The sequence below is a fragment of the Periophthalmus magnuspinnatus genome, chromosome 5 (assembly GCF_009829125.3).
Source record: "Periophthalmus magnuspinnatus isolate fPerMag1 chromosome 5, fPerMag1.2.pri, whole genome shotgun sequence".
Classification (NCBI taxonomy): domain Eukaryota; kingdom Metazoa; phylum Chordata; class Actinopteri; order Gobiiformes; family Gobiidae; genus Periophthalmus; species Periophthalmus magnuspinnatus.
The window spans coordinates 18,094,804-18,120,745 of NC_047130.1; the positions used below are offsets into that span (position 1 = coordinate 18,094,804).

General features: G+C 37.6%; 2 protein-coding genes across 2 annotated transcripts; one reads left to right on the forward strand and one right to left on the reverse strand.

Moving 5' to 3' along the window:
• The first annotated feature begins 1,593 nt into the window (after positions 1-1,593).
• On the forward strand, positions 1,594-18,486 carry LOC117371374 (advillin-like). The gene is made up of 20 exons (XM_033967040.2): positions 1,594-1,711; positions 1,789-1,866; positions 1,974-2,048; positions 2,911-3,107; positions 5,381-5,489; positions 5,587-5,697; positions 6,617-6,822; positions 8,233-8,311; positions 9,417-9,515; positions 9,660-9,813; positions 10,647-10,747; positions 11,405-11,542; positions 12,797-12,955; positions 13,587-13,766; positions 14,198-14,346; positions 15,061-15,205; positions 15,839-16,027; positions 16,106-16,174; positions 16,509-16,622; positions 18,115-18,486. Exons 2-20 carry the CDS (start codon positions 1,807-1,809, stop codon positions 18,226-18,228), a joined length of 2,448 nt encoding a protein of 815 aa, XP_033822931.1. The 5' UTR covers positions 1,594-1,711; positions 1,789-1,806; the 3' UTR covers positions 18,229-18,486.
• A 323-nt stretch (positions 18,487-18,809) lies between these two features.
• LOC117370990 (leucine-rich repeat flightless-interacting protein 1-like) lies at positions 18,810-25,595 on the reverse strand. Its single transcript, XM_033966546.2, has 6 exons — positions 25,375-25,595; positions 25,049-25,123; positions 24,800-24,835; positions 23,683-23,844; positions 22,829-22,912; positions 18,810-22,015 (listed from the first exon to the last, which is right to left on the reverse strand). The coding sequence occupies exons 1-6, from the start codon at positions 25,471-25,473 to the stop codon at positions 21,650-21,652; spliced, it is 822 nt and encodes a 273-aa protein (XP_033822437.1). The 5' UTR covers positions 25,474-25,595; the 3' UTR covers positions 18,810-21,649.
• Positions 25,596-25,942: the final 347 nt, after the last annotated feature.

Sequence of the window (25,942 nt, forward strand, 5' to 3'; positions counted from 1 at the left end):
TCTAAAATCTATATTTTTGTAAGTGATAAAAAAAAAGCTTCCTGCATTAATCACAATTCATCAGTAGCCGATAAATTCTAGTTCCTCTTTGGGATAGTGCTGCATTGTTTGAAGTGGTTCCTGTCAGGTTACTATGACTACTACTGCTACTACTTCACTATATTGTTACTAATACTCTATTAGTAGTATTTGAACTTAATACTGCTATTACTACTGCGAGTGCTAAATCTTAAGTATAATGTTTACTACTACTGTTACTGCTCGGTGCTTATCATTGTAACAGTAACTACCACAATGAATAATGCACATTGTGAAGCAACTTTGAGAGTAAAAATAAATAAAAATGTAATTGAAAAAAAAAAAATAATAATAATAACTTTGCTGTGATACATAAACTGTAGAGTACAATCAGACCTGTTGCAAATTATTTTTAAGTTTCAGTTTGTGATGAAAAGTATAAAAGGAAACTTTCAAACAGAATGTGATCAGTGTAAACTCTCATCCAAAACACAGGGACAGTTTGTGTTCAACATGTGTTATGGATTTATCACTTGTTTTTATTGGTTAAATATTGTGTATTGTGTATTGTTTATACGGTTGCTAAGTAGCAGTAATGCAGTCACCTCTACCACATAATGTCATCTGGGAAAATTAGGAACACATTTTAGCTAAATCTAAAATAAAACAACGTTAACTACATTGTGATGAAATGTGACCATAGTAGTAATGTTTCATACACACTTTAAGTCTCTTTAAATAATACTATTCATTTTATTTTCATGAGCCAAACGTTGCAGTCAAGTGTAACGTTTGGTCCAAGAAATTACTCAAGTAAGAAAGTATTTGGGAAAAGTACTACACAAGTACTCAAAACTTTTACTCAAGTAAGAACAGTGATGGAACATTACAAAGTAAAAGTAAAAAAGTACTATGGTTAAGTATACATTTTAGGTATCTGTACTTTGCTTAAGTAAATTTTTAAATGTATACTTTTTACTTTTTTTTTACTTCACATTTGAGAGCAGTATCTTTACTTTCTAATTCACTACATTTTTTAACAGGACTGAAAAGTATTTTTTATTTATTGTTTGAGATCTGCCGAAAACACCAAGGGTTTATTTTTTAAACACATTCACAATTTGAGCAAACAAAATTATACAAATGAAAACAGCTAGGAAAGAATATGTGTAAGCTCTCAGTCATCCAGGTAACAAAATGGAGTACTTCTTCCACCACTGCGTAAGAATACTGTTACTTTAATGAAAATGTTAATTAAGTAGGCGTAAAAGTACTCTGAAAAATATAATTTCATTTAAAAGTGAATCAAATAAATGTAAGTTCTGCCCATGTCTGTTGTCGATCAAAAGTATGAGATGACTTCAGCGTCTGACTTTTTCCATATAAGGTGCAGCGGTGCAGAGGCTGTGGGCAGAGCTGAGATGAGCTGCTCTGTTTGAATAGTCAATCCCTTTTGTTTGGCTTATTTGCATGATTCTGTGTGCCTCACTGTGATTGGCCCAAACGCAGAGTGGAGTTCGCAAATATGCAAAAGCACGCAAATCCGTTCCATGGAGATGACGGGGACACAGACGAGGGCCTGACTGCTCTCAACCAGAACAAAATCAACCCCAGGCAGAAGATCAGAAACTGCACAACAAGTTATTACAGAAAACATAAAGCCAATCAGGAGTTGGAGCCAAAATAGTTGTGGGTGTGTATATGAGTACAAGCTAACACTGTGAAGTAGAAAGAGGGATGCATGTTTATTTTTACGCTTTATTTTTGCAGGGAGAATAGAGCACCACCATGGAGGTAACATTCAAAGCCGTGAAGAAAAGCCCTGGGATCATCATTTGGAGAGTGGAGGTGAGTGAATTTGATATTTAAATATTAATTGCATTGGTAGAAATGTACAAATTAATTGTAAATGTTGTGCAATATTTAGAAATGATCATCTTTTGCTTGTAAATTAGAAAATGGAGCTGGTGGTGGTCCCAGAAAAGTCCCATGGGAACTTTTTTGAAGGAGACTGCTACATCCTTCTGTTGGTGAGCGTGAAATGGTTTTATTTTCCTCTTTAATTTGGAACTACATCCCACATTTTAAACGTTTCAAAAGACTTAAGATGAGGTTAACTTGATGTGTGACAAATTTGTGCTATGTTGGAATGAGTGTGAGCCTAGACCATGAACACTACTGAGAGGTAAGGCAGCATCCTGCTCAAGTCCAGGTCCAAACATTTCTCTGTGCCATCTCAGCTTGAACTGGAGTTTACTGTCTGTACTGTTACTGTATTCATCGGTTAGACACGTGAGTTCTTGCTGTTTTAAAAGACTTTTGCCCCATTCAAAACATGATATAATATTCTGGTGAAACTGCTTCATTAAATGTTGTTTGAGTTTCTATGAAAACTTTCAAACTGTTCACTGAGAATCTCAGGACAAGTGCCGCTACGGCGAGGTTTAGAGCCCCGCCCCGGTTCCTCTTGGGGCTCATCGTCCAGTAAAAAGCCAGAGGGACAGGTAGACATCAGCTAAAGGCAGAGCTGGTCCTGGGTCATATGTTTAGGAGTTACAATATATATATATGTATATCACAATAGTTTTGGAGAAATGCAAAATAGTAATATGGTCTATAATAAAAACTCAAAAAGGCAGCGTTGCAGTGAAATATTGCAAATGAGAATAAAATAATGATGTTTCTGCACTTCTGTGTTTACCTTTACAGTTCATTAACTTTTTGTGCAATACTTCTACAACTACAACATTTACAAATGTCACAAATTTCTGCATCGCAATTATATTATTTTATTTGAATATTGTCATTGTGATAGTTTTTCTGTGTGGAGTTTGCATGTTCTCTGTAGGTAACATCTCATTACTGTATGCCCTCTCTCGTTCCCCCTCTCAGACGCAGAAGGTGGCCACTTCTCTGAGTTATAACATTCATTACTGGATCGGCTCTGAGTCCAGTCAGGATGAGCAGGGGGCGGCTGCGGTCTACACGGTCCAGCTGGATGACTATCTGGGCTCCAGTCCAGTGCAGTATAGAGAAGTGCAGGGACACGAGTCTGACACCTTCAAAGGGTACTTCAAAACAGGCATCATGTGAGTTACTACTAGTCTACTTTCACTATTACTGCCACCACAACTGCTAAAAACATTTAAGTCATATGCACAGCTAAACAGAACTGTTTTGAGCCTGGATTTAAACATTGTCAGTAGAAGCCTGTCTCACAACTTCAGGAAGACTGTTCCAGGTTTTGGCTGCATAAAACTGAAACTTTGATTCCCCATGTTTAGTCCTGACTCTGGGCACCAGCAGGAGGTCAGTCCCTGAAGTCCTCAGAGTGTGAGATGGTTCATGTGGCTCTAACATGTGGGAGATGTTCTTTGGAGCTGGTCCATGGAGAGACTTGTTCAGAGGCAGAGCTGCTTTAAAGTCTATTCTCTGAGCCACAGGAGCCAGAGACCTGAGCCACAGGACACATGTGTGAAGAACTTCCTGGTTCTAGTCAGGACCCGAGCAGCAGTGTTCTGGATGTACTGGAGCTGTCTTAAGGCTCGTTTGGAGAGGCCAGTGAGCAGGACATTACAGTAATCTAACCTACTGGAGACAAATGCATGAATAAGTCTAAGTCTGGTATACAGTTGATTTTTGCCATGTTTTTAGATGGTAAAAAGCTGCAGATGTTACTGATTTGATGTGGCTGTTAAGGTTCATGTCTAAGTCCATTATTACCTGTAGATTTCTAGCCTGATTTGAAGGTTTTAGAGAGAGCGACTGGAGGTGACTGCTGACACTTTCTCTATGTTTCTGTGGGCCAAAGACTATGGCTTCAGTCTTGTCTGAGTTTAGCTGGAGAAAGTTGTTTTGCATCCACACACTGATCTGTTCGATGCAGTGACAGAGTGAATCCACTGGTCCATATTCACCTGCTGCAGTGAGACATAGATCTGAGTTTCATCTGCATAGTTGTGGTAGGACACATTATTGCTGTGTATTAACTGACTTAAAGGCAGTATGTAGAGATTGAACAACAGGGGTCCCAGAATGGACCCCTGGGGCACCCCACAGATCAGGGACATTTTATCTGAGCCACATTTTCTAATTTCAACAAAGAACTCCCTGTTTTCTATATAGGACTTGAACCAGTTAGTGCCGTACCAGAGATGCCCACCCAGCCCTCTAGTCTCTGTAAGAGGATCCCATGATCCACAGTGTCAAAGGCAGCACTCAGAGAAAGTACTACTCCAAATGCTACCACTACTACTACTACTACCACAACTTCTACTGCTACAGCTACTTCTACTTTGTGAGATCCTAGCCCAGAGTTGCCAAGTGAAAAAAAAACTGTGCCTCAAGGTTGACTCCAGCAGAATCCTACTTGCTTACATGTGCTTAGACTGTTACTACTACAACTGCTACTACTACTACTACAACTACTACTGCTACATAATAATAATCATATTTATATAGCCCTTTTTGGACACTCAAAGATGCTTTACTGTGCATTATTCATTCACTCTACACTTGGTGGTGGTAAGATTCCCTCGGACCACCACCAACATTCGCCTCAGTTACACACATAGCAGTAATATATATTAGTGCTATTATTAGGGGACTTTTTATATTGAAAGAAATGTTTTATTTAACAACAGCAGGACAAAGCAATCGGACTATCCCTGTTCCTAACTTTGTGCCACTGCTGCTCTGACTAACACTAATAACTAATCACTTCTCCATAGTGTTAGTCGTGTTCTATCAAAAATGACAACTGGAATCGGTCAGTTCAAATCATAAAAATGTATTCCCCTGACAAATACAATCTAATACAGAGCTCTGGGTCAGACCGTTATCCCTAACAGCCTACGTACGCAGGACTTAATCCAGGAGCTCTGACTGCCTGCCTCTCCCTAGACCCAGAGGTAAAAAACAACAATTATGTATATGCAAATAGTATGTTGAGCAGGTGCATGCCTTGGTTCCTCCTCCAAAACCTCTTTATCTCTGTAAAGGAGTTTCTGCAAAGCACCCAGCTGCCTCCCATTATTCAGAACATACAATGTTGCCTTTAAAGGGAACTATTACAATGATTTCAGCGTTTAAGCATCAAAGCAGTGTTCAAACCAATGTGTGACTTCAACAAACAGAATTCAAACTAATATATGAATTAGTATAAAAACAGTGCTCAAATCAATGTGTAACAGTATTCAAACAAATATATGAATATAGTGTTTTGATGTAGACGTGTGATGCACCTAAGAAGCTTTATTACTTAACATATCCTTCAGTAGACTATGACTTCTCCAGTCTGCTACTACACGAGCATTTCTTTTTCTCACTGTTGCTGATATTCAAATATTGTGTGTTTGTGTAGCTATAAAAAAGGAGGCGTAGCATCTGGAATGAGACATGTAGAAACCAACACGTATGACATCAAGAGACTACTCCAAGTCAAAGGCAAGAAACGAGTCTGCGCCAAAGAGGTCAGTCCTGTTTAAGACTGGGGTTCACTGTCATTGTTATGTTTAAGACTCATTTATCTGTACAATTTGGTTAACATTTTTCTCTGTGTGTTTTCAGGTGGATATGAGCTGGGAGAGCTTCAATTCTGGGGATGTGTTTCTTCTGGATCTTGGTCAAACCATTGTCCAGTGGAATGGACCAAAGAGCAACAGACAAGAGAAACTCAAAGTAAGAAGTCTGCTAACATCCAGTCTCTCCTACTTTCTGTTTGAGTCTCCAGTGCAGATAGCCTAATTTTCATCCCCATAGTCTAAAAATTAGCTGAGCAATAATTTCGTAAATCAAATGTATGCTTGTAGTGTTATCATTCAGCTTGTAGTGTAACACATTTGAATCTATAATCAGTGCTTTTTATTGAGTAGAGGCAAACAGTGGCATTTATGCTCCAAAATATGGGGACAACAGTATTTCAATTGGAACTGAGTCTTCTGATTTGAAGGTTAGCAGTTCGAATCCCACTCTCGATATGAACGTCACTGGTTGAGCGGTCAGATGAACTGACCCACAGGTTGGTTAATACGATTTTAGGTCCCACAGGTAAATGCTGTCGTTGTGTTCTTGGGCAAGACACTTAACCCACCTCGCTTCCAGTGTCTGCGTCCACTGATGTTTGAATCTGTGTGTGAATGGGTAAATGGTTCCATGATGTAAAGCATTTTATTTAATATTAGATTAGAGAAGATGTTTTTTTAATATATTGTAAAAAGTGTGGCTGGCCAGGCAACTAGCCCTCTCCTCTGCCTCCTCTTTTCTCCTGCCAACTTCACTAATTACTGTTTCCCCGTAGTTCTAACCACAGTCAGATGTATTCAGGTTGAGATGATTTGGATGGAGGAGGAATTGTACATGTTGTTTTTGTTCTACCAAACATCTACAATTCCTCCTCCGTCCAAACCATCTCAACCTGGATACATCTGACTTCAACAAAAAACTTGTCCCTTTGATACACTCCCCTAGACAAACTTTATAAATCCTATCCAGTCATGTTATTATGAATACAAACCAAAATATCTTCAGTTATGCTCCTATTCTTCATTCTAATGTTCCTCCTTCTGTAGTTTTCATTACTGGCCTGTTGTGATTGTAGGGCATGGTGATGGCTAAAGACATTCGTGACAGGGAGCGCGGAGGCCGGGCGGAGATCCGGATCATAGAGGGAGACGCAGAGGATGAGGCGCCCAAAGTGATGGAGCTGATGACGGAGGCTCTGGGGGAGAGGAGCGGGGACCTGCCTGACGGAGCCCCGGACGAGACCGCTGACCAGGAGCAGAAGTCACAGCTCACTCTGTACCAGTACGTCACACACACACTATCATCCACCTGCATCATCCAACCAAATCACTGACATTCCCTAGGGGTGTGATGCTAACTGTGGGCACTGCTCTGTCAGAAGCTCTATTAGACTTTAATCTTTGTTTTAACACAATCTGACCAGAAAGAGCTGACTTTGTTTTCAGTCAATCTTAAACTTTTTTGACAGTGTTTGCTAATGTGTGCACTATGTCTCTGTGTGGTAGATTCCATAGTGATTACCAAATTAAAACTAAATATTATATCTTTTGAATGGGGAAAGTCCTCAAAATTATTGCATATAACAGGAAGCTGAAGCCCATGAATATGAACTCTTTGTGATTTACTGTTTTTGAAAGAAACATTCAAATTTATGATCCACAAATGTATTCATAAAAAAATGCCCCATTAATCTTATGGTTTACAGACCATTAAACTGACAACAATCATGTCTTTAAAGATGAATAATGGCACCACTTTATGAAGCTATACTTTTTACTCACAGAGAAAATGTTGAACCTTGTGCCAGTTTTTGTTTCATGTGGATAAATTCAGTAAGTACAGATATTAACCATAAACCAGGTCAACAAATCTACGATCTGACAGTTAAACAGCAAATCCCACCATCGGATTCTGACCCGTCTCTGGCACAATGTTAAACTATGTGGATTTTAGAAAATTGTGATGTCTCATGAACACAGCCAGTTAGAACATTTTAAAAAGACACTGTAACGTGAAAGAACTATTGGATCTGAGCAGCAAATAAATCATTGTTTCCACACCTCATGCAAACGAGGTGTGGAAACAATGACTGAATGAATAGGCTCTGTGTCTGTGTTATGACATTTTACAGTACTATATTACAGTACTATTTTACGGTACTATATGACCACGCTCACTTGGAGTTTGCATGTTCTCCCTGGGTCTGGGTTAGCTTCTGCATTCACATTAGACTATTCAACCAGTATAAATACTACAGATAATTATAATGTTTTAGTCAAATACTGACCTCTCCATAGCAGTGGTGGTAAGTTACTGCTTCCACTACCACTAAGCGCTCACTTACACACCACATTCAAACACAGGCGATGTGGGTGAAGTGTGGGTGAAGCAGGGACTGAACTGACAACCTTTGGGTCACTGTTGCTTGTAAAGCTCACATGTTCCCTTTAAAGGTCCTATATTACACATTTTAAGCCATGTTATATGTTGTTAGCACATCAGAAGTATACCTGGAGGTATGTTTTGTTTTATTCCTGATTATTAGTCTGTCTACACCTCAAAAAATGTAAAATGCTCTGTTCTACCTTGTGATGTCATTAAGCGTGGCTCAAGAAAGACAACAAACACGTCCAGAGTAGTGTTCTAAAGTGAACCTGTACATCATATACAGTATCTCTTTTCTGTGTGCAGTGTGTCGGATGCAGACGGTCAAATGAAAGTGAATGAAGTTGCCTCGAGGCCCCTGGTTCAGGACCTGCTCAACCATGATGTGAGTCCAGTCTTGTGAAATATGAGAACATGCAAAGTTAACCAAATGATGCTGTAAAATGAATGTACTTCCAAGTTTACCTATGCTGTAAGAGTATACGACAGGTAAATATCTCTGCATAAGGTGTGTTCTGTTGAGAGAGTGAGACTCGCAAGAGTGAGTCTCACTCAGCCAACTCAGCTAATGCAAACTTGGAAAGTAATGTGTAGTTCAATAGAAAACTTATCATTAAAGGCCCTATATTACACAAAATTGACTCTTGTGAGCTTTAAGCCATGTTATAATGTTGTTACCTCCTCAAACACAGACCTAGAGTTGTGTTTCATTCACACATGTTAACCCTGTATCCTTTAGTATTAGTCTGAATAAATATCCAAAGCTCAAAATGCTCTGTTCTCCCTTGTGATGTCATGAAGTGGTAGTTTTCAAGTTAACAGCTACCAGCTACAGACTGGCAAGGCTGAAATCATCCATCTAATTCTAGTGAAGGTGTGTGGAGTTTAAAAGCACAGTAGAGTGTTTTGCATTTGAGAGAGCCTAAATATACAGGGTTTGTGTGTTAAAAATGTGTGAATGAAACAAAACACAACTCTAGGTCTGTTTGTGATGAGGAGACAACATTATAATTTAAATCAAAATATAACATAATATAGGCCCGATAAGGCAGTAAAAATGTCTTGGTGCACGTTGCTGCAATGTATAGTTGGGTCGTTGTTTAGATATTTAAAGCTGAACTATGTCACTTTTCAGGTGGGGGAACAGCCACCTACTTGTCTCCATGGATTTGTTAATGTCATACTATGTAACATTTCAGGGATAGAAGAAGCAGGTGGCAAACCAACCACCAGACAAATTACACAGTGCAACTTTGAAGCTCAAATAAAACCAGAAATTAAAGCCATTTAAAACAGCATTTTTCTAATAAGGAATTTGAACAAATCTTGAATATTTTGTTTGTTTCTCAGTTTGTTTGGGGCATAATACTTTCACTTTTTCATTTTTAAATGATTTGATGATGATCCATCATGTCTGTACATTTCTACTGCTTTTCATAGTTGTCATAGAAACAGTTTATTAATTATAGCTTTTTTGTTTTTGTTTTTAGGACTGCTACATTCTGGACCAAGGAGGAGCCAAGGTGTTTGTGTGGAAGGGCAAGAAAGCAAACAAAGAGGAGAGACAAGCTGCCATGTCCAGAGCTGTCGTAAGTCACACAAATAATCAAACTAATGTAAACTTCAGATTTAAAGTTCTTCATGTGCCATTTCCGCTTGCACTGTATTTTGTGTGAATTAAATTAAATTAAATTAAAGCAATAAAAACAAGTCTTAATTAAATTATTTTACAGGAATTTATCAAAACAAAGAACTACCCTCCCACCACAAACATCGAGACGGTGAACGATGGTGCAGAGTCGGCTCTGTTCAAACAGCTGTTCCAGAAGTGGACCGTCAAAGACCAGACTCAAGGCCTGGGCAAAGTCAACTCCAGAGGCAAAGTCGGTACGTACTTACAGTTTTCATTATAAATACTTTCTAAAGCTTAAAGATCCTATATTACACAAAATTGACCATTTTGAGCTTTAAGTCATGTTATAATGTTACCTCCTCCAAAACATACCTGGAGCTGAGTTTTGTTTCATTCACACATGTTTGAGTCACACTTTATTATTAGTCTGTAACATCTCCAAACCTCAAAATGCTCTGTTGCACCTCGTGATGTCATTAAGAGGTAGTTTTCAAGTTAAGAACTACCTTTTACCTTTTGTTCAGTAGAGATTGGCAATTCCAGGGCTGAAATTATCCAAATGATTCTAGTGAAGGTGTATGGAGTTTAAAAACACAGTGGAGCACTTCCTGTATTACCACATGATGACATCACAAACAAAAGACAAAACGTAGCTGTTAACTTGAAAACTACTTCATTACATCACAAGGTGGAACAGAGCATTTTGAGCTTTGGAGATGTGACAGACTAATAATAAAGTGTTACTCAAACATGAATGAAAAATTAGTGAATGAAACAAAACACAATGCCAGATGTGTTTTTGAGGAGGTAACAGCATTATAACATGACTTAACCCTTATAAGAGTCAATTTTATGTAATGTAGAGCGTTTAATCAATGACTCGATGAATCAGCAGCTTGCACGGTGAATGTAATCTTGTCCTTTAGTGAAGTACAGAGACATTAAGCTCATTAAAACATAGAGATTATAGCTAAAGTCATATAAGGATAACCATAGGGATTTTAAATTAGCACATAACGTCTTTCTATCACTGAATGCACAGTAAAATTACTACTAAAATTACACTACTGTTGTATTTTGTTCCCAGCTCAAATCACCCCAGAGAAGTTTGATGCTTCTCTGATGCACGTGATGCCGGAGGTGGCCGCTCAGGAGAGAATGGTGGACAATGGATCAGGTCAAGTGGAGGTAAAACACAAGGGCAGAATGAAATAGTGATAAACATTTATATTCACACCTGCTCCTGTGTTAAATGTTTTAAATGGACCTATGTACTTATTTTGTTTTTAGTTTTTTTAGTTTTTGTTTGTATTTGTCTGTAGCGCGCTCATTGTATATACAAAGAAAACTGAAAATATGTGGTTCACTTTATTTTGGAATCTGGATCTAATCTCAGAATTATTATCGGAACCTTTTTAAATTTCTTCTAATTTGAATTCTTTATTCTGCATTTTTAATACACTTTTTGCCTTGAAATTTGAATTTGGTCACACCATTGATTAATAACTAAACTGAACTGAAGGTTGGTGGTGCAATTCCATCTCCCACAGATGACTGCTGTAATTGTGTCCTTGGGCAAGACACTTACCCCGCCTTGCCCCCAGTGTCTGTGTACACTGGTGTATGATGAAAAGTGCTTTGAGTGCCTTGAAGGTAGAAAAGCACTATACAAAAATGTGACTATTTACCATTTAAACTATTATTTCAATAGTATTACTAAACAGCAGTTACTGTAAAGTAATGTAAAGAAACCCCTCTCCTCCAAATTAATTTTCCCAACTAAACAGCGCTCTCTAGTGGCATCTGGTGACACTGATGCGTTATCCCTCGACTATTGTTCTACAGGTGTGGAGGATTGAGGATCTGGAGCCGGTACCAGTGGATCCAAAGATGTATGGGTACTTCTATGGAGGGGATTGTTACCTGATACTATACACGTACCTGGTCAACAGCAAACAGTGCTACCTGCTCTACATGTGGCAGGTGAGGAGTCTGGTCAGGGACTAAAAAAAATTAAATAAGCTCCATATTACACTGTTTCCTAATCTATGTTATAATGTTGTTGCCTCGTTAATATATTGTCATTTACACATGTTTAACACTCAAACCCTGTATATTTAGGCTGAGTTCTTCTTTCAAACTGAAAACACTCTGTTCCACCTTGTGATGTCATCATGTGGTGATATAGGAAGTGCTCCACTGTGTTTTAAAACTCTGTACACATTCACTAGAATAATTTGCATAATTTCAGCCCTGGAATTGGAATCTCTACTGAACTAAAGGTAAAAGAAGCTATTATCTTGAAAAGTACCACTTCATGACATCACAAGATGGAACAGATCATTTTGAGCTTTGGAGATGTAGACAGACTAATAATAAAAGGTTACTCAAACATGAGACAAAACACAACTCCAGGTATGTTTTTGATGCGGTAACAGCATTATAACTTGTCTTAAAACTCACAAGAGTCAATTTTGTGTAATATAGGTCCTTAAAAGTACCGTCATGGTGTCATTATGGTTAGCACTTCTGCCTACCATCAGGTCCTGGGTTCAACTCCCGGACTATATGAGGTCATTTCATCAATATAAACATGTACAAAATGTTCCTTCTACAGCCTCCTTAAATAAAAATAAATACTACGTTTTGTGCACATTGCAAAAATCACTTTAATTGCAGTAATCTTTCCACAAACGCAAAGTTGGTTACTTCAGTTGTGACTCAGATAATACTGCTGTTGTGTCTTTAAGCAAGATACGCCGCCCACCTTGCTTATGAATACTGAATATCATTTTTGTATTTTTGCTTCTATTTATGTGTGACATGAATCAGCACATGTAAAAATACAAACTAACTAAGAGATAATAACAACTTAACAGCATTTCTCAGACTGTGCTCCTTCTGGTATCCAAAGTCCTCTAAATGTTTTATATTTGCTTAATTTAGAGTAAAATGTATGCACTTTTTGCTCCTCGTTTGGGCAGTTTCTTGGTTGTAGGTGCTTTAGCAATGATGTAGTACAATTTCACATATAATTTACCACTAATTTAGGTCTGCAGTAGTTGTGTTTTAGACCAGGTTTACACTGGTGGTACTCGGAAAGCTCTATAATTCCTTGGTGCTTGGTGTGAAGCCACTGGCCTAAAAACTTAAACAGCCATAAAAGCAGATTTCAGAGCATAGGCTGCAGAAGTAGAGTATAAATATAATGGGTTCTTTTTTTGTGTTTTTTTTTAGGGTCGTAATGCCACTCAGGACGAGCTGGCGGCATCTGCGTTTCAGGCTGTGGAGTTGGATCAGAAATACGGAGGCGAGCCAGTGCAGATCAGGGTCACGATGGGAAAAGAGCCAAAACACTTCATGGCCATGTTCAAAGGCAAAATGGTCTTGTTTATGGTAACTCATGTTTTACTTTTTTGCTTTGTATTTAAATTGTAATTTACAGGTAATTATTATTTTTCATATTACTTTCATTGACGCAACATTTTTTCAAAAGTCTTATAAAACTACAGTGTTTAACATATTTAATAACAGGCTCCAATGGCTCCAACTACAAAGCAGAGGGAATAACATCGGCCATGGTCCTTTACATTGTTGTTATTTTTAAATTTATAAATCTTAAGCCTTTAGAACATGAACATAATCAGCACTACTACAGTTTGTAAGGGCAAATTTAGAAAACAAAACATATTTACTCAATGAATATTATAAATTTGGATAGTGAGACTTCAATCAAATGCATCCTTAAATTTGGTGATTGTTTCTATTATATTTATTTATTTATTTTTAATTATTTGTATTATTTTTTTAATGTTTTTATTTATTTTGTGATCTAAATCTAAGCTTATTTCAATGTATGACTTTGTGCTTTGAAACATTTTTTATTTCATTTTACCGATCACTATATGATTTTTTTCCCTGCGTGTAAACCTCTGGAGGAAGCTACTGTAGTCGTATGATGTATAAGCAGTATAACACACCTGCTCCTGACCCCAGTGTGGACGTTCATATCTAATTGTGTTTACAGGGCGGTACCTCTCGCAGCAGCGCCACAGAAGAGGAGCCTCCCGTTCGGCTGTTTCAGATCCACGGCACCGACACGTTCAACACCAAAGCCATCGAGGTCCAAGCTCAGGCCGCGTCCCTCAACTCTGGAGACGTGTTCCTGCTCAAGAGTGAGACTGCTCTCTACCTGTGGTGTGGGAAGGTGAGGGCAGAGAAAGGAGGAAAGCGTGTAAATGAATATTGGTCCATGTTGGAGATCAGAATATATAATAGAAGATAAAAGAGAGCAGGGGCCAGTAACTACAGTATCTTTAAGTGAAGTCTACTTTACTTGTGCTGTGTATGTACATAGGTTTTTTGTTTTTTAGTTCCTTATGTTCCTGGTGCATTGACTAGATCGAAATTAAATCAAAATTGCAATTTGAGTTGAGTATTTCGATAACAGAATGTAGTCTAAATTAGTTTTGGCAGTTCATATTTCAGTGTTTTATCAAATGCTTCTGAAGTTGTTTACAATGGGCACTCAAAAACAGAATCCGACTTTTTAAACTTGTGTCATAAATACCACAAATTGTCATTTTCTTAGTAAATGGTGCAGGTTTAATGTAATGCATTGTTTTCTGGCCCCTGCAGGGCTCGAGTGGTGATGAGCGGCAGATGGCCCGGGAGTTGGCAGCTGTGATCGGGCAGAGTGGCTCAGAGGAGCTGGTGGCCGAGGGGCAGGAGCCGGTGGAGTTCTGGGAGCTGCTCGGAGGAAAGGCTCCCTACGCCAACGACAAAAAGTCAGAGCATTTATATAAAACTCAGAGTACAAATCAATACTTAAGCAATTATTTTTTTCTCATTGGTTCTCAATCTTTGGTCTGGACAAGTGCATATGACAGGTTTTTGACAGGTTTTCTTTAAAGGTCCAATATTACACAAAATGTACTCTTCTCTACTATACTCTCCTCTAGTTCAGTAGTGTTGAGGAATTCCACTGCTGAAATTATCCAAATGATTCTAGTGAAGGTGTGTGGAGTTTAAAAACACAGAGGAGGTATGTGTTAAACATGTACGAATGAAACGAAACAAAACTCCAGGTATGTTTTTGATGAACAACATTAGATCAGAAAATAGTGTAATACGGGCCCTTTAACATGGTGAAATAATCAATATTTATCATAGTTTAACATCAGTTTGTGAAAATGATAAAGTAAATTACAGAAAGTAGCGCTTAATAAAAAAGGAATCCCTCTATCTATGTCAACAATGTACAAAATCCCATCTCAAAGCAAAAATGTTACATCTAGGCATGATTTTAGTCTGACCTGTTTGCACTTTAAGTCAGCACCTGTTTGACGTAGTCCAAGTTTAGTCCAGGTTTAGTTGAGTTTTAATCCTGGCATCATGTTTTAACTGACTTATTTTCTCTGCGTTTATTTATTATTTTCATTATTTTATTAAGTATAGGAAATACCATACATCGCTTCCCACATGTCCTGTATTTTTGTCAGGTTGCAGCAGGTCGTCCCGGACCACCAGCCTCGTTTGTTTGAATGCTCCAATAAGACGGGACGCTTCATCGCTTCAGAGATCGCTCAGTTCACTCAGGATGACCTCAGCGAGGACGATGTCATGCTGCTCGATACATGGGACCAGGTCTGACTCTACAGGGATAACAATCAAAAAATACATAGATATACAATTAAAGGGAAACTGTGTAACTTTTCTGTTGGAGGCTACATCATCTGCTCCATGGAGATGTTATTGCTTTGCTTATAATGTCTCACAGTTTGGCATTACAATTATCTGTCTTCACGGAGACAAGAAGCTGATGCCATCAAGCCAAGTTACAGGTCAGATCTGTGAAGAGGCGACCCTGCGCACTGTAAGAATGTATGTTTTTTTAATGTGTTTTTAAGCAATAAAAAAAACTGTAATGTAATAAATGGTAGGTAGAAACGTTAAAAAGTTGAATGTCTCACTGTGGGACATTGCAGGAAAAGCAAAATCATCTCCATGGACACAAGCTGACAGCAGATCCCACCAGAAAAGTTACATAGTACATCTTTAATTCAATACCCAGCAAAAAAATGTTGTCTTCAATTGTTACGTTAGATTAGTTTATTTCCATAACTTGTAGCAGATTTGTGTTTACAACCACCAAAGGTATTCCATGCTTCTCAGTAAGGAGGTTGTGGGTTAGACGTCTGATCCCTCTGAGTGAAGTGGACATGTTCTCCCTGTGATATTCAGGCAGATATAGTTAATATCTTATCTAATTTCCTGCAGATTTTCTTATGGATTGGTAAAGACGCCAATGAGGAGGAGAGGAAGGAATCTGTACCGACCAGTCAGGAGTATCTCCGTACACACCCAGGAGACAGGGACCCAGAGACCCCGATCGTACTCATCAAACAGGGATTCGAACCCCCGACCTTCACGGGCTGGTTTGCAGGATGGGATCCAAACAAGTGGAGTGTAAGAGGCCAAGAATATATGGGACACAATTATCATATACTGCAAGGATTGTACCTTAAAAATATATTTTGTTTTTAGGGCGGAAAGACGTATGAGGAGCTGAAGAAGGAGCTAGGAGAAGCAGCGGAGCCCGAAGTGGTCACTGAGGTATTTAACATTTGCAACTTCAGATGAAGTGGAAGAGTAAATGAACTATATTGTTTTGTTTATTGTATTTAGAAAAACAGATATATCAGGCACTCATTTCTTTGTTTGGTTTTTTAAAGTCTTATTTACTGACTTTACTTAACTTGTGGTATACTATACTGTTGTGTCCTTGAGCAAGACACTCCGCGGACCTTTTCTGCACTGGTGGCAGTAGAAAAGGCATCAAGGGACAAGGATTTGCATAGTTCAAACCCTTTCATCAACGTGCTTCATATTTGTAATGAGGGAAAATAGAAAAGTGCTATAGTCCCTTCTGTTGCTGCGTCTATTCCAGGATGCTCAGGACGTCCCTGAAGAGGAGAAAACCTATGATCCTTTTCCTCTTGATGCTCTGCTGAACAAACAGCCCGACGAGCTGCCGGAGGGAGTCGACCCATCCAAGAGAGAGGTACTTTATTTACTTTATAATCCGGCATAATATTATAACCAAACTGGTAAAATAAATATGATTATCTTACCATCATGAAACTTTTTACTCAGTTGGATAAAATGTAAATTAAACTGTGTTACAACAAACTTAAAGTGGGACTAAACACCTTAACTCCACCCACAAACTACCACTGCTAACTGCTAACTTGGGGACAGTGAGGGGAGAGGAGGGGTGGAGTCTGGACCTATGAGGAGCAGTGTGATTGGTCTAAAATGTCTCCACACTTTAAACTCCACCCCTGCAGCCAGGTGTTTGTGATCAGAAACACCTGTCTGTAATCAAGGCAGTCATGTGTGATGTCACGTAGTTCAGAGGTCACTGGAGGCAGCACACACACTTTTTGACCACAGACCTGCAAATGTACCAAAAGTAGCAAAAATGACAAGGAACAGTAGATAATACTATTAAAACACCATAGACAGAGTTTAATAGCAAAAAAAGGGTTGATTTAGTGTTTAGTTCCACACTTTAAGCTACAAAACCCAAGTTTGAATGTAAATATCAAAATATCACAGGTGTTTTAGACTTGGTTTAGTCCTGTGTTAGTCCTGGTTTATTCTGTGTTAGACCTGGTTTAGTTCTGTGTTAGTCCTGGTTTAGTTCTGTGTTAGTCCTGGTTTAGGTTTAGTCCTGATTTAGTTCTGTGTTAGTCTTGGTTTAGTCCTGGTTTAGTTCTGTGTTAGTCCTGGCTTAGGTTTAGTCCTGATTTAGTTCTGTGTTAGTCTTGGTTTAGTCCTGGTTTAGTTCTGTGTTAGTCCTGGTTTAGTTCTGTGTTAGTCTTGGTTTAGTCCTGATTTAGTTCTGGCTTAGTTCTGTGTTAGTCTTGGTTTAGTCCTGATTTAGTTCTGGTTTAGTTCTGGCTTAGTTGTGTTAGTCTTGGTTTAGTCCTGATTTAGTTCTGGTTTAGTTCTGTGTTAGTCTTGGTTTAGTCCTGATTTAGTTCTGGCTTAGTTCTGTGTTAGTCTTGGTTTAGTCCTGATTTAGTTCTGGTTTAGTCCTGGTTTAGTTCTGTGTTAGTCTTGGTTTATTCGGGTTTATTCTACGTTAGTCCTGGTTGAGTTCTGCCTAAGTCTTGGTTTAGTGCAGCTCTTGAGGTTTATTCCTGGTCTGCACTGGTCATGATCAGGTGCTTTAAACCTTGTTTTGTCCTGGTTTTGCTCTGGGTTAGTCCTGGCTTAGTTGTGGATCAGTCCTGGTTTAGAGCGGTTCTTTGGAGTGATCCCAGTCTGTTGTAGTCAATATAATTGGGGGGTCCACTATTTTCCACCATACTGTAGTAAAAAATAGTAACAAAGTCAGTAAACAAGGCCATGCTGGTTCTAATAAACAGCTGTTGTCTGGTCATGTGACTTGTTATTACGCAGGCTCTAATAATGTGCTTAATCAACAATAAACCATGTTATATACACACATTTACCTTGTCATCTTCTGTTCTTGTGTCGTTTCACAGAAGCACCTCTCGGATGCAGACTTTAGTGAATTATTTGGGATGACAAAAGAGGAGTATGATGCCATCCCACAGTGGAAACAGCTCAAACTGAAGAAAGAGAAAGGGCTTTTTTAGAATTCTTGCTATTTTTTTTTAAAATTTATTTTGCATTGTGTGCGACAGAATTCATTAACTCCATATTTTAGATTTCAAGAGCAAATTTTGAATCTTTCACAATTGTCAACATTTTATGTGTCAAACAAGTGTAGCTCAGGGTGTTCTTTCTAATAGGCAAAGCTAAGAACCAACTCAAAAATGTACATAATAGTATCCATATGTAATACCTGCATGTTTGTACTGACAAAGGGCCAAAGCACTTTTAATAAATCAGTGAATGTGATTATGGATATGTTCATTTTCTAACAATAGTAAAGCTAGACAAAATGTGAAAAATAATAAGATGAAACTTTAGTTATGCAATGTTCAAATATTTGAGTAAGAAGAGGGCAACAGGCAAAGATGAATTCAAGGTTAATTTAGGATTAAAAAAAACCCAAAACAACTACTGCTCATATTTTTGTAAATAACGTCAGATGGAAAGATAGTGAATATATGGTACAGAGGAGGAACAGTGAATCTCTGGGTAAAAGAATGCAAAACATAAGTTAGTTGAAGCAATTAAACCAAACATCATAAAAGACCAAGGAGTCAATATGTTCTGATCTGTTTCTGAGTTTTAATTACAACTCCATTCATGTCACAAACAGCACATTTAAGTGAGGCTTGGATAAAGTGATACAAACACACACATTTTCAGTGATTTGGTAAGTAATAAAAATGACACATTAAAATCATGATATAAAATGTGAGGTCAGGCAGATTCAGTAGTAAAACAACTGTGATAAAAGTGAAAATCAAATGACAAAACTGTGGATTGTCTCAGAGGAAGTGTCCCAGCAAATGTGATTATTTCATACATATGCTTCTTAAGGCAGCGTTGTTCCTTTAATGTCACCAGCATGTTATTGGATCACATGTAAACACAACTGCTAAAGATGTAACCAACCAGAATTGACAGGCCAGCCGTTCATAAGTGGTAAGGTAAAAATATTTGCTGAACATAGGGACGGAAAATTCATCAAATTTGATTTAAGATTTAAATGTAATCATTTACAGATCTCATTTGTTGGCGAGGAGGTATATAACCAATCCTCTGTCAGTAAAGGCATGTAGTTTAAATGTATTGTAAAAAAGAAAGTTTTTTTTCCCATAAGAAACCAATGGATCAATACCAGAAAAGATTTTTTTTTTAAATTTCCATATTGCCCAGCCCTATTTGAAAAAGAAATGCAGGAGTTCAAACCAAATCTACAGTGAAAACAAAACCTAACATTTTCAAAGAAGCATTAGTAAGTTAAGCAAGTTAAGACATTTCACTTCCTCCTCCGAGGCTTGGTCAATTCTGATACAACCCTGGTCAGAGATGCTCCGAGGAGAGAATTTAAAATTCATTGCTTCTTTTTAAACTTCTTTTTTGTATCTAATATCATGAACAAGTTTAGCTGAGTCTTGAGGTTGCTGTTGTGAAACCAGCATCATAAAAAAAAAGGCCTGAGGTACATAGGACCCAGTCACATGACCCACAGCTCTCTGCATCAATAGGTTCTACTAATTCTGAACATCCACCAGATGAAATGACATGACAGTGGTTTGGCAGTAAATGTACTTAAATAGAGTTATGTTAATATTATTGTAGTATTGAGTCTTATGGATCAGGCTGCACAATATCAAAATAAAAAATATACTATTTAATGTTCTTTTTTTAACAAAATTATCACATACGCTTAGAATCGACAAAGGAACCAAGTTTAGGCTATTTTGGTGCATCTTAAATCTTAAACACTACCTAAACATAAGAATTACTGATTTGTAAAGATAATTAAACGATATAGGTCATAACTTCATAAACCTTTCTCAGATAATCCTGGTTAATAGTCACTAAATGTTCACACATATTAAACCCTGATTTATATACTTACTAATCTAATATTATGCAGCCCCCATGATAAACAGGATCTGTTTAAACTGCGTGCAAAAATATTGAGAGAACTCATTACTTCATGACATGCTCTGAAATCCACGTACAATCTTATGTGCTCATGCAAACCGCTACAAAGTGAACTGTAAAAAAAATCAATATTATATAAAACATTAAAAACTGATATTCAAATACAAAGTGTTACAGCAAAGATTATTATCACTGCAATTGTGCAAAAATGCAGGACAAAACCCATCTTTTTAATCATGTTTGGTTATTATTAAAGGGATTTAGGAATGTATTATATATTTAAGTTACTGCCACCATTAAAAAAGTGCTTATGCAACCAATATCCCTAAAACCTAAATAAAAAGTATAATGTCAAGCAGATAAAATTAAAACCCTTTTAAACCTATACAGAAATATCTTGGAAAACATTTTGGCCAAATGAAAAGCACTGGGCAAAAGTGATGATAAAATAAGATTTAGCTTTAATAAACACAACTCTGATTGTTACTTTACTGGAATTCCAAGGAACAAGATTTCACCTCAATGATAAGAATCTTGGTCTATGTAATGTGTACATAGCTGATTAATTGCGAGATAGGACCAGTGCCTTGGCATATACTTATCTTCAAGACCTTTGCTCAGTACTGTACAGTGTGAAAATTCCCTTGTTTGATATTTGAGGGCAGAATACCTTTGGAGCTTAACTGTGTTTTGGATACACTTTAATCTTTTGTTTCGTGTCCCTGATCGCTCCAAGATCATCAACCCTTAAAAATGAAAATCCATAAAAAGGCAAAGGAACATTTTGTTCTACAAGTAAAAACTTAAAAAAAAATCTTAAGACACATTAAAAAGATTAAGTTGACAAATTGACAATTTGGCAAGTAAACAAATTTGATCCTGAGATTCATCGTAGGGAAGGATTTCAATAATATATGCTTATTATTAATATACAGTGAAATTAACAGTCTTGGTACAATGTAAATTTAAAGAAACACTTAAGTCTGAAAAACATTAGGACCACTGTAAAAACTATTAGTAGGGGTAAGAAAAGACAGTTAAAAAAATTCTTGAAATTTGGTCAGAATTATGGCCCCTGCAATTCAGTTATTTTTCCCTTAAAAACATTGGTCCCTTATTATTTTGGCTTCTTTGAAAGAGAAGAGTATTTATGAAACTAAAGCTATATGGTTCATTGGTTCTTCTATGGTACACTATATATTCAGCAAAAACAGCGTATTAACATGTTTTCCTTTGCTCTCCAGGCTAAGTCACTCCTCCCTATAGGGCCCAGAAGAGATCGCTAGATTACTGAAACATGCAAGGATGACATCTAAAACCTCTTCAAGCATGTTTTTGATGAAAGAACAACGTTATAGCATGGTAGAAAGCAAAAAAAAAAAAAAGATTTCGCATAATACTCCCTCTTTTACTAAATTGCCCTGATACAGTTTTTGCAGTGGCCCTTCGTCTGATATCAACAAACAAAATACAGACCAAAACATTCCCCTAAGAAACCACACACGCCTCTGGTTGCTTTTCAGCTGTGTTCTCTGAATCGTGGGGCAGGTCTGCAGTGGCGTCCTCTCCTGGAAACAGCCTGTCGTTGTCAGGAGTGTCGGAAGGAGCGTCCTCGTAGGCACTAATGCTGTCCGAATCCGTCTTTTCATCATCTACACCATTTTCACAAGGCCTCTGCAGAACGCCCTCCTCAGACGCGGGCCTGTCCAAGGCCAAAGACGGCACACGCATCGGAGACATACTCACAAACTTTCGAATCTTTTCCACAACAATCTCCATGTCACCAGCAGAGGGCAGTATGGGTCTAATGGTGTCGTTCTGACTTCCTTTATCAGTGAGAGTATTATTTCTTTCCTAAAAAAGAAGTTTTTTTAGGTATTTAAATAAGGAAAAGTTCTAAATATACATACAAAAAATGTGAACCAAATGAAGGCATGACGAAAGTATAAGATTGTTTTAAAGTAAATCAAACCAGTGAAAGATACTAAGTGTTCTGAATAGACATGCTGATTCTTTTTCATTCTGCATTTTAAAAATATTTGATAGTTGAGTATCGAACCATAACATATGAAGATTTTTTTGTTTACATTTACTTTTGTTCATTTTAAACAGCAATACTGAGTAGCATTTCAGCATAGCAGTGAACTAAATATAAGCAGAGAAAGTGGGTGGGGATAGGAGGAAAGGTAAAATATGAAAACTTTCTGAGACATCACAGGATTATACAAGCATGAATCAAATCAAAATACAACATATTTGAGTAAACTGGTGATGAGGGAACAGTTCTATAATATTGGTAAAGACTCACAAAAGTAGATTTTGGATAGGTCTCCTTTAACTTTAGTGTGATATTGAAATTGTAGGTGTGGAATGGTTGTTGGCAATAGCAATTGTTCTTTCTGCCTTCATACTCAGGCACTCAGCTACTACATGATTTTTGATTAATACAAGTGGTAAATTGTTATTTGATCAGCGACCAGATTGAGATATTGAAGCCAAGTGTTTACCATCTGCAGTGGGACTTTCAAAGGGAGGTATTGTTAGAGATGCATGGTTTTGTGGAAATGGCACATGAATCATATTGAACTCTTTCCAAACGTTATATAACCGGCTTTATGCAGCTCCTCTGTATGCATGTACTGTGTGAACTGTACGGTGTCACGTTACCTCTTTCAACCTCTCCACTTCTTTCATTAAAGAGCTGACCATTCCCTCCAGTTTCCTCCGGGCTTCTCGCTCTCTTTCCAGCTCCTGAAATTCAGAAAATTCAAAATATTATTACCGGTACTGAGAAAAATATTAAAATTCAGAGTAGCCTTTTATGGTTGAATAAACTTATAATTAGGATTCACCTGCACCACATTGGAACCAAGAATAAACTAGGGCAGATCAGGACAAAATGAGGTCTGCACTAAAACTCTACAGTTCAAATCCCAGCATTTTTATTACATGAAGTCTATAGACAGTGCCTTTCCATGTACGTATGCATGTACCTAATATTAGGTGTGGCTAGACTGCACACCTAATATTAGGTACAGGTGTTGCTTAAAGAGACTGCCATTTCTCAACAACACTGTTTACAGATCCATTTTTGTAGTATTTTGGGATTTACTACAGTACAAAACAGTTTCACATGTGTGTAAGTTAGCATTGGGAAAATTGCTACAGCTTGTTTTGGCTCTTTTACTTCTTCAGCGTATTTTCATGTGTCTACACCTGAGTACTTCTTGAATTACCAGGACTTATTGTGGATTTAACCAGGTCTAAATCTCTCAGAGCCTAAAACCAGAGTAAACTAGGACTAAACCAGGTCCCACAATCATATCCCATCAATATTTATCATTAATAATAAGAACAATAATAACACATCAAACTTTTATACTTTTATATTTTTTCCAGATACTCAGAGACACTTAAGAAACAAACAAAAAAACTCAGTAAAATATAACAACAGTGGAAAGTTGATGCAAGTTTGAACAGGTGAGTTTTAGGGTAATTACTATGATTAGTAGTGCACTTACAGCGTTGGCCTGCCCTGCCTCTCTCTGGGTCTCTGCCAGCAGCTCCTCCACTCCCTCCAGAGAGTCCTGCAGCACGTCCACCTGAAACAGCAGTGTGTCGCGCTCCACCTCTAGCCCACGCAGCTCTGCCACAGCCTCCTCGTAGCTTGCCTGGAGCTCCAGCTAAAACACAACACACAGATCAGCCTGGTCTCAGTGTGGGCTAAAGGAGCACGATGCCAAGCGTGAGTGGGCACAGCTCAGAGCCAACAGTGGGAGGATCTATGTGAACTCATATGACAGAAATAATGGGGAGTATGGAAGTGTAGGAGCCCTGTATAATGAGATGTCAGGAGAATATAGTAAGAAAGTCAAATAAGAAAAGTTATTTAAAAATGGTCACATAATGGAAAATGTGCCATGTCATAACAATGTTGGATATAATGTATAACTGGGGTCATTACAAGCACCAAGGAATGTAACAATATTAATATTTTACTACATGGATCACAATATCACAATAAAATGCAATGTAATTGTATTATGTTCTAGGCTACAGAAGAACAAAACGTTTCCTATATATTTTTCAATTAACAACATTTTAGATGATTTTGCTATGGCATGGTGCCATATGACATGTAGAAAAAAAGAGTTAGAGCTGGAATAATGGTCAAAAAAGTATTTTACTGTATTAGAAAAAAGTATTGGTTCCATGTTTACAATCTGATTAAGACTGCTGCAACTGGACTATTTCTGTTCCTCTTTAAAAATGTGTTAAACTTATAGTAGTTATTAGTTATATGTTTGTGTAACTCCTTATAGCATATACTGTGACACTGACATAGTAAACAAGTACTGAATTCTATTGGGAAACACTGCCTTATTGTCACTGGCCAAACCACTTTTGAGAAGTAGAACACAATGTGATTTTTTCTGATTGGCTGAATGTGTTGACATAGAGTGGTATGTATATCACACAACCTGAAGTAATGATATCCATTGCTATTGTTGAAACCCACATTTGAGAATTTTGTTCAATTGTGCCAAAATTCAAAACTCGTTTGTCTAGCACACACAACACGCAGATACATGCAAGATTCAACAGACTATTAGATTAAAGTTAAACAAAAACAATTACCATTTCTGGTAGTCCCGTGAAGAGTTCTTGTTCAGTCTATGAAAACACAGCAGTATGTTAAATATGTTACAAGTTAAACAGCAAATGACTATTTTAAGTCATAAACATGTCAAATACCCAAGAGATCCATTTCATAACCGAAAATATTCCTGTTTTCTTCACAGATCATACAAAAGTTCTCATTTTACCCATTACAAATGATCATAACATCAAGCTTGACACGCATTTCATTGTAGTCACATGTAGTACCTGACTCTCAGTCCTCTTTTTCAATGTCCCTGCTCGACTGTCACTTCGTGCCAAACGCCTGGATGAACTCTCAGCCTGAAAATAGATTTCAATTAATGACTGTAATAATATCACAGTTTAAAATAAAATCAAGTAAGAAAACACAATACGATGAGAACTACTAACAGCCATAAGAGGAAGTAGCAATGCAAATATGACATCATTTACTTAGTTATTATAAACTTAACTTGATTTGTCAGACACTAGCTCTCAATGACTAATTATATATCATCATACAGACAAAACGAGTCTTTCTCCATGAAGCTAGACAAAAACAAATACATTACCTCCTTTATAAAGCTTCGGAGGGACTCGTCTTCGCTCACTGCCCGAGAAAAGGCTCGTTTCTTTGGGGAGCCACTGCTGTCGAGCGTGGCCGAAAGCATTTTGATAAGTTATATTTCTTTTTTTACGTAATAAACCCAGATTTGGGTGAGTAATGTGATGTTTGGTTCCTACGCAGCAGACGTGAACGCGCTGCCGACGCCCAGGCCTGAAGTACGGGGAGCCGCGGGGACCAAACTTCATATATGACCGTAATGACTCCGCCTACACAATTCAGCCTACAGCCAAAAGTCTTAGAACAACTAAAGATAACATTTAGCGTACGACAGAGTAAAATAAATGATTCAGTTGAATATTGATTGAATTAATAAAATGAATGGATAATAAAAATACCAATAGACCAGGCCTTTTACACCACTAGTACTACTATTACCAATGCTTGTTCCATTTACTACAATTTACAACATTAAATATGTAGGCTACACTAATTTTGTGATAAGGAAATTCAATAAAAAAAATAAAAAAAATAAAAAAAAAGTTTCCTTGCATTTACATGCGTGATGAAGGTAC